This window comes from Microcebus murinus, chromosome 13, assembly GCF_040939455.1.
Source record: "Microcebus murinus isolate Inina chromosome 13, M.murinus_Inina_mat1.0, whole genome shotgun sequence".
NCBI classification, from domain to species: Eukaryota; Metazoa; Chordata; class Mammalia; order Primates; family Cheirogaleidae; genus Microcebus; species Microcebus murinus.
Window position 1 is genome coordinate 2,645,729 of NC_134116.1, and position 8,858 is coordinate 2,654,586.

Sequence of the window (8,858 nt, forward strand, 5' to 3'; positions counted from 1 at the left end):
AATGCTCAGGCCAAGCAATGCTCAGCAGGGCTCTGCCCACGGGGGCGGCGGCGGCAGCAGTGGAAGCCCCAATGCACACTGTGAGTGCAGTGAGATGCCAGCTGGAGGCGGCACCGAGCTCTGGGAGGGGAGAGGCGGGCAGGGATCCAGCCCAGGTCTTTTCTCTTGGACCTCACCTGCTGCCGCCCATGTTGCCCCAGAAGCGCTCCACAGGCAACGCCCTGTTCCATGTCTGTGTGCAGACGCCTCCACAGGCGTTTGAGATTAGGAACACCGGACCTCTGTTAGGGCGGTGGGGTCTGTGTCACAGCTTTGTGCTCCCAGTTTAGGATCCTGATTCTTCCTGTCACAGGGATGGACTGAGCACTAGGCTCGTGGTATGACGGGCGGCCCTCCAACGCCCCGGGGCTGCCTTCCTTGTGTCTCTTTAGGCTTGAGGCTCTGTGGCCCATCCCTGGAGAAGCCAGCGCTAGCGCCATGAAGGGCATCCTTGTTGCTGCTGTCATCGCCGCGCTCGCTGTGGCAGCTGTAGGTGAGAGAAGCTGTGGCCCTTTGGGGTTGAGGACCCTTTTCTGTATCCCGCCGGAGTCTTCCTGCTCTTAGAGCCTGGCGGCTCTCACGTGGCCTCTCCCGTTAGCGTGCAGTCGGGGAGGGGAGGCCGTCGGTGCACCCTCCTTCAGTGGGCCACTCCGCGCTGTTGGTCATGGGTGTGTCTTCCCAGTGGGGAAGGGTGGACAGTGGGGAGAAACTGATAGCACCATTTTGGAGCCCCCCAGGGGGCAGGGATGCCGTCTTGTCCACATCTTTTACCGCGAGGTGGGCGTGGTACTTTGCCCAGAGTCTGCTCTGTAAGTGTCTGCAGAACGGTGACCTCTGTTGAACATGATGTCTTCCTAGAATCCACCAGCTGCCTGCAGTGTCATTCATGGAACAACTCCTGTGTTGACGCCGCTGTCTTTGAATGTCCCTTGAGTGCCAACAACAGCTGTGTCAGCTCCACAGTCAACTCCTCTCTAGGTGAGCCTGGTCGTGCATGTCACCCTCACCCCTGGGACTCACACTGGGCGGGCGCTGGAGAGGGTGGCCGAGGAAGAAAGGAAGGCTGAGACGGGGCCGGGCTGTGCAAGCAGAGAGAGGGTCAGGAAGGTGGCTCCCGGGAGGAGCAATGCGTGGCTGAGACAAATGAAGTCTGACAAGAATGCAAGGACAGAGCCAGGCAAGCAGCCAGGCCCCTGGGTGTCTTGGCTATTGCTGGCCTTGACTGAAGCCGCACCGCAGACAGATGGGCCAGAGGGCATGAGACGCGGCGGCGCTCAGCTAAACTGGCAGGCAGCAGTCGCGTGGGTGCTTGCTTCCCGTGGTCTGCCTCTGTCTCCTCCTCTTCTGGGTTAAACAGACTGTCGTTCACGACTTGCCCACAGTGCGCTTCGATCGCATCCTCTCTCTCGGCGCTCTTAGCTTTCTTCTTATTTTTTTCTAACGGTCATGTTCAAGGAAGAAGAGTCTAATGCACTTCCATGTAACCACTGCCTATGTTAGCAATTACCAGGGTTCTGCTATTTTTTTGTCCATGTTATTTTGAAGTAATTAGATATATATGTATATATAATCACACTATATATATGTGTGTATCATCATGCCATTTGTCATTTTCCCCATAAATATTTCACTATTCATTTCGGATAAGAAAAAAAATTATTTTTGGCTGGATGCGGTGACTCACATCTGTAATCTCAGCACTCTGGGAGGCTGAGGTGGGAGGATCGCTTGAGCCCAGGAGTTGGCGGTTGCAGTGAGTGTGACGACCCCACTGCACTCTAGCCTAGGTGGCAGAGTGAGACTCTGCCTCAAAATTTTTTTTTCTTTTAGTTAACTATACTGCTAAAGTTTGACTGTTCCCTCCAAAAATTAATGTTGAAACTTAATTGCTGCTGTGATGGTTTTAAGAGCGGACCATTAAGAAGGATTAGGCCATGAGGGGCCGCCCTTAAGAATGGGTTAACACTGCTACTGCACCGGTGGGTCCCTGGTGGGCGAGTCTGGACCTTCATGTCCTTGCTCACTCTCGTCCTCTCTTGCCCTTTGGCCATGGGGAAATGAGGCACGAAGACCCTCATCAGAGGCTGGCATTTTGATATTGTACTTCTCAGCCTCCAAAACTGTAAGAAATAAACATCTTTCTCTCTCTCTCTCTCTCTCTCTCTCTCTCTACAGTCTCTACTCTGTTGCCCAAGGGCTAATTTTTTTCATTTTTAGAACAGACGGGGTCTCACTCTTGATCAGGCTGGTCTGGAAGTCCTGAGCTCAAGTGATTCTCCCACCTCGGCCTCCCAGAGTGCTAGGACTATAGGCGTGAGCCACCGTGCCTGGCCAATTTCTTTTCTTTATAAATTACCCAGCCTATGATACTCTGTTATAGCAACACAAAATGGACCAAGATGCATACTATTATCATACCTAAGAAAATTAACTTTAATTCTTTAATTTCTTCTAATACCCAAGCCATCTTAAAAATTTCTCAATTGTTTCAAAGATGTCAGGATATAGTTGATGTTTTGGGATTAGGATCCAAATAAACTCCCCATAGTGCCTTTTTCTGTGAGGTCTGTCGAGTCCAAGTGCATAACAGCTCCCGTCACCTTTATGTTCAGTCCCACTGATTTGTCAGAGAGCCGGCGTCTGTCCTGCAGCTGCCCCACATGCTGGCTTTCCTTGATTGCCTCCTTGCGGTGTCGTCGGACCTGCTCCCCTATTCCTGGTATTTCCTGGAAACTGGACCAGTGCTGCCAGTGATACTTCCTTCAATGACAGAAATGTCTGCATCCACACTGTCCTGGACAGCAGCCACGTGTGGCTATTGAGCACTTGAAGTGTATCTAGTATGACTAAGGAGCTTAATTCTAAATTTTATTTAATTATAATTAGTCAGATTTACACTTAAGTATGCACATGTAGCTAGTGGCTACCATGTTAGACAACTTTGGCTAGAAGCTTGACTGGATTCAGGTTCAATTTTCAGGCAGAAGCACATAGGTGGTACGGTGGGAGGCCCATCGTGTCTCTTTGACTATTTTTGGAGATGTTAGGACTGATTGATGGGCTCAGGGGCTGTCAGCCTGAGCCACCCACCCAAGCTCCCTGTCAGCCTTCTGCCTGCGTTTAACCTGTGTGTCGGATAGTTTCCTGCCGAAGGAACGAGCCACCTGCTGGAGAAGAATTTTTCTTTTTTCAAGAAACTCTCTCCAGTGTCTCCCAGACTGCATTGAACTGAGGCTGCATTTCCTGCCTCCGTGTGAGGCAGCTGCTGTGCAGCGCCCCCAGCCTCCACTGGAGGGTCTGACGGTCTTTTGCTTTTGTGTAGGGGCAGCCATACGCTTATACCAGGCCATGTCCTGCTCCGCGGAGAACTGCAGCGAGGAGACAAACACAGTTATGGCCTTTGCCGTCCACACATCTGACAACGAAAGCTTCCATTTTGCAAGCCAGTGCTGCCAAGGAGGGGGGTGCAACAGCACCAGCGAGGACCTGGGTGGGTGCCGGCATGTGGGTGGGGTGCCCCTTCCTTTTCCACCTGTGCTTCTGCCTTTAGGCGGACATCTCAAGTCCAGGCCCTTCAGTGTGTATCTGGGTAACATTAACATCTGACTCCCAGCGATCATGGACGGGACAGACCACCACTCCCTCCAAGCTCGGCTTCTTCTTTAGCAAAGGCAGATGTTACAAGTGCTCCAGATCTTGTGGGGGCAGTCACTGCTCGTCAGCTCTCAGGCCCTCTATTAATACTTCAAGTTTTAAAAATTATTGAGGAACCCAAAGAACTTTTGTGTATGTGGACTCTATCCATATTTACTGTTTTAGACATTAAAGCTAAGAAAATTTAGAAATCTTAATTAGTTCTCTCAAAATAACAAAAATAAACTCATTAAATGTTAACATTTTATATAGAAATAACTGTATTTTGCAAAACAAAAATAATTATTTAGTAAGAAGTGTGGCATTGTTATCACATATTTTTACGAAGCTCTTTGGTTGCTGGCTTACCAGAAGGCAGCAGGATTCTCACATTTGCTTATGCATTTGGTCTGCTGCAGTCCTGCTCATCAGCCTCTGGACAACTCCATTGTAAGCTCATGAGAGTGAAAGAGCAGATAACATCTTAGTATTGTTATAGAAATTATTCTGGCCTTATGGACTCCCTGAAAGGGTCTCCGGGATTCAGGGCTTCCTGGACCACAATTTGAAAACTGCTGATCTAGACCAAAGCTCTCTTTTTGAAGAAGAAAAAATGTGGCCAAAAAGGCAAAGTTTGTTGGCCGTGGTCATAAAGCACAGTTAATTAAGAGCAGAGCTAGGTCTCAATATAAGTTTTTTCCTGCTAATCGCAATATAGGTTTTTTCCTGCTAATTGCAATATTAAATAGCGGCCTGGGCTCCTTTGTTCAGAGCAAGATCTAGTACAGTCGCACACCTGCTGGCTAATGTTCAGAATAGCTGGCTAACCTGCAGGTTGGTTTTAGCTCAAACTCTTACCTTTATCTCTCAGTCTATACCACAACACACTTGTGGATCATTGTTCTTGAAAACTGGATGGCCTATAAGGGCTATCCCATATACGGCAGATCTGTAGGGTTGTGTGCAGTAAATATTTGGGGGCACAATGTCTTCAAGGCAGGATCTGAGATCCCCAAGATGCAAACGCTCCCTTCTCAGGATCCCTCTGGCGGCTTCTTGCTCACTGTGTCCCTCCCCAGGGCGGTGCTGTGTTTTGTGTGACAACATTGTCCTGAGTAATGATTCTCACTCTACCCAGACCCTCCACTGAGAAACGTTACCAGCAACATAGAGTGCCCTGCTTGTTACGGACCCAACGAGACTGCCTGTGTGGAGCGCATCCACAGATGTTATGAAGGAGAACGCTGTGTCTCTCTAGTTGCAGAATTTACCAATGGTATGTCTTGGAGTTCCAACTCCTTTATGGGACTTGAGTTGAAAACATGTCAAGCCTTGGGTCATAAGTTCCGGGCTAACACATAAGGGCTGGGGAGGGCGGTGGGACAAGGCGGGTAAGGGCCAGAATGCCTTTGAAATAAGGAGGCCGCTAATATAGCCTTGAGCTGGTTGTTATTTCTGCCTTCTTAGTCCAGAGCCATTTCTCCTGGGCTGTGCTCCTCTGGAACCCCGTTCCCCTGTGGCTTGTGCTCAAGCCCCTCCTGACATTTACTTCTTCATTGGGTGCCAGCACTCTGTGGGTGGGTGGGTGGGTGTGACTTTTAATTCCTTTTATACCTATACTTTTCTTCTCAGTCACCCACTGAGAGGTGCTGGCTTATGGCAGTTTGGGAAAAAGAGCCCCATTGGGCTTTGAAGTATAACCAATTGTCTTTTTCTATGAAAGCACTTTGATATTAACCATTAAAAAACACAAATTTCTAACATTTTCCTGAATAGTTAAAGAACAACACATTTATTAGTTAGGGTACATTAATCACTGCTAAAGAACAACCTCCCAAATCCTACAGCTCAATGCAATAGATGTTCATTTCTTGCTCATGGAGCAATTTGCTGTAGATTCCAGAGCATGGGCTCCATCTGTCTTGCAGCTCTGGCCCTCTCACCCCAGACTGGCAGCCACTCTGCTGCACTCGCTGTGCCCCCAGCGGTGGGGGGACAGGTGGAGGAAAGCAGGAAGGTTTTTGCAGGTTACTCCTGGAAGTAGCATTCTGTGGGCTGGACCCAGTCCTGCAGCCACCCTGGACTGCAAGGGAGGCTGGGAAGTGCAGAACAGTGGTGGCCCAGAAAGAAAGAAACAGGCACGGAGCTAAAATGAACAGTAGTCATTCTCTGCCAAAATGTGCCTCAGAATAATAAGAGTTTAAGGGCCCCAACACCCAGGTACGATTTCATTTCACTTTTTGTTAAACGTCAATTAATAGTATCAGAAATCAATGCTTAATTGTAATTATGGATTTTTCAGTGTGGCCAAGCACCATGCTTATCCTGAACTTCTTTTTACTTTTTTCTTAAAATGAACCTTATTTTTTAGAGCAGTTTTTGATCACAGCAAACTCGAGCAGAAGGCACAGAGAGTTCCCAGCTGCCCCGTCCTGCATACATAATCCCCGCCCGTGGGGCAGGAGCACCAGAATCGCTCGCGGTGTGCGCCCGGCTCACTCTGGGGTCGTGCATTCTGAGTCTGGACAATGCATGATGCACTGTATCCACCTTTGCGATGGTGTCATGCAGAGTATTTTCACTGCCCTAAAAATCCTCCGTGCCTCGCCTACTCACTTTTCTCTGCCCCAAGCCCTGGCAGGCACTGACTGACCCTCCCCTGCCTCCACAGCTCGCGTTTCCACACCGGCATGGTCCGTGCGTGGTTCTTTCAGAGTGGCTTCTTTCCTTTAGTAATAAGCATTCAAGGCTCTTTTTACTTTTAAAACTTCTGGATGTCTACACTGCTATTATTTTGGTTCTAAAGCTGTGTGCTAGGAAAATGGCGTCAGAAGGACCTCTTCTCTCTGCTCACCTGTTCTCAGGTGTCTTCTGGTGTAAAGGATGGGGGTATTTTGCCCCCCATAGGGTTTAACTAAAGCTGAAAGCTGGACAGATCAAAGCCATCATCAGTGTAGCGTTTTTCTTGTCTGTCTTTGCCTAGGATCATTTTTCAATACTGTACAGATGTGCCAAGGAACACATCTTCCTCATCCACTCTAGCTCGAGCCACAGCACGAACGCGTGCTATAGAACAGCAAGGAATTGCTTTCTTATCTGGGATTTGGAGGTTTCTCACTTCTTTCCAGAGCAAGTTTAGAGTTAGCTTTGAACTCAAATGACAGCCCTGCCTCTGGCAAGCGTCACGTGGAGTCACTTCGCCTCCGTGAGTCCCTCGTCCTCTGCGGGCTGCCTGTCCCCGGGCTGCCCGACTGCGGCCACAGCACGGCAGGGCCGCGGCAAGCGCAGGGACAGGAAGCTGCCAGCACAGCCACACCTTCCTGGCAAACGCCCTAGGCCTTTTCCTAGAAAGCCGGCCACCGGGGGCACGCCAGGACGCAGCGGAGCCAGGGCGCAGCGCAGAGCTCGGCCGCACCGCTCCGCCTCTCGCGGGCCGCTGGGGCGAGAGAGGGCGCGCGCTGAGCGCCCTGCCGGGCAGGCGAGGCCGCGGCCAGGGGCCGCCTTCCGGGACTGGGGCCGGCTGCCTGCCGAGCCCGGCGGCCCCGCCGCTGCGGCCGCTGCTGGGGTTCCTGCCCCGGCGCCTCCCGCGCGGCTTCGCGGCCGACCCGCTCCTGCGGGTGGCCGGGCGGCCGCGGGGAGCCGGGAGCAGGCGGAGGCGGCAAAGGGCGCGGGAGCCCTCACCGCGCCCCTGTGTCCACAGGCACCGCGTCGCAGCGCCTGGCGCTGAAAGGCTGTTCGGACCTCAGTGACTCCGCCTGCCGCGCGCTGTCCGCTGGAAACACGACCCTCGGAGGCGTCATCTTCCGGAAGGTCGAGTGTGCCGCCTCGCCCGCCACGTCGCCCACAACGTCGCCCACCACGTCGCCCGCCACGTCGCCCGCCTCCCTCGCCTCCCTCGCCTTCCTGGTGCTGGCTGGCCTGGCCCTGCTGGGCCTGCTGCTCTGAGCCCCGCGCAAGCGCCGGCCGCCCGCCCGCCCCGCCCGCCCCGCCCGCCCCGCACGCCGCCCGCTCGGCGCGGCGGGCAGAGGCCTCGGGTCGCGCCGCGGCTGCCTGCTCTCCGTCATTAAAGCGCTGGTTCTCTCGCTGCCCGTGCTGTCCCGTTGCCTGGGGGTGGGTTCCCGCGCCTCTCGAGCGCCTCCTCGCCCCCGCGCTGGGGAGGCCTCGCCGTGGCGGGCGCAGTTTGCCTGTGGGCTCCGAAGACATCCCGCTCCCGGCTCATCTTGGTTCTGAAAAGCCGCCTGTTGGCCTTGGGCGTCTTCTGCTTTCAGCCCTGCGCACGCGGGGTGCGCGTGCGGGTACCTGGCTCTTCAACAGTGGTCCTGGCTGTGGTCAGAGGCTCACAGTGAGCCAGGAAACAGGGGCAGCATCTCAGGGTCCTGTCACCATGGGGGTCCAGAGAGGGTGCGGAGAAGCAGCTGAAGACCAGCCCCCTCCCACCGCCAAACTTCCCCAGGCAGGGCCATGATCGAGCCATCGGGCACCCAGCAGGCCCGAGGAGGCTTCCCGTTGCCCTGGCGGAATGGGGTGTGTCTACGGAACCCTAGTCCCTCCGTTCTGAGAACTTCCCGTCAAACCCAGAGTTGGCGACTCCATTTCAAATACCCGGGGAGCAAGAAAGCCATTCAGTCTAATGTGCGCAGAGGTCTAGGTTTAGTCAGTAAGGTGGACCTTGAGCTGGACTTAGAGGAACGGGGTTTGCTATAATAATTTTAAAGGTGTAAACCGATGTGTGTCTGTACTATCCAGGATTGCTGATAATGCGTCAAAAGCAAAGCCAACATAAAGGCCATCTCATTGCCACATTCACCTCTTACTAATTTATTTTAGTTTTTATTTTGAAGTGTAATTCTAGACTTATCGAAAAGTTGTAAAAATAGTGCAGAGAATCCCAGTACCCTCCTCACCCAGCTCCTCGTCATGCTCACATCGTGCACCGTCACAAGACAGCTACTGAAACCAGGAAATAAGCCTCGAAAAAATACCATTAACTAACGACCTCATTTGCTTTTCATCAATTTTTACTAACGTCCTTTTTCTGGTCCAGGATCCAAGTCTTTGCATCTAATTATCATGTCTCCTCAGTCTCCTTCAATCTGTGACAGTTCTGGAATCTGTCTTTCAAGAACTTGATAATTAATATTGGCCAGTTATTTTGTAAAATATCTCTCTCAATTTGAGCTTTTCTT

The 8,858-nt window shown here is 52.1% G+C and overlaps 1 protein-coding gene across 1 annotated transcript; it reads left to right on the forward strand.

Annotated features, from left to right (window-relative positions):
* The first annotated feature begins 477 nt into the window (after positions 1–477).
* Positions 478–7,617, forward strand: LYPD8 (LY6/PLAUR domain containing 8). The gene is made up of 5 exons (XM_012754574.3): positions 478–532; positions 898–1,017; positions 3,362–3,529; positions 4,811–4,948; positions 7,373–7,617. Exons 1-5 carry the CDS (start codon positions 478–480, stop codon positions 7,615–7,617), a joined length of 726 nt encoding a protein of 241 aa, XP_012610028.1.
* The last annotated feature ends 1,241 nt before the right edge of the window (positions 7,618–8,858 follow it).

What these genes read in the sequence shown, in the direction of transcription:
- LYPD8 (XM_012754574.3), top strand. Translation starts at nt 478, where the DNA reads ATGAAGGGCATCCTTGTTGCTGCTGTCATCGCCGCGCTCGCTGTGGCA. An exon ending in GCTCGCTGTGGCAGCTGTAG is followed by an intron (nt 533 to 897) that starts GTGAGAGAAGCT and finishes ATGTCTTCCTAG; the next exon opens with AATCCACCAGCTGCCTGCAG. An exon ending in CACAGTCAACTCCTCTCTAG is followed by an intron (nt 1,018 to 3,361) that starts GTGAGCCTGGTC and finishes GCTTTTGTGTAG; the next exon opens with GGGCAGCCATACGCTTATAC.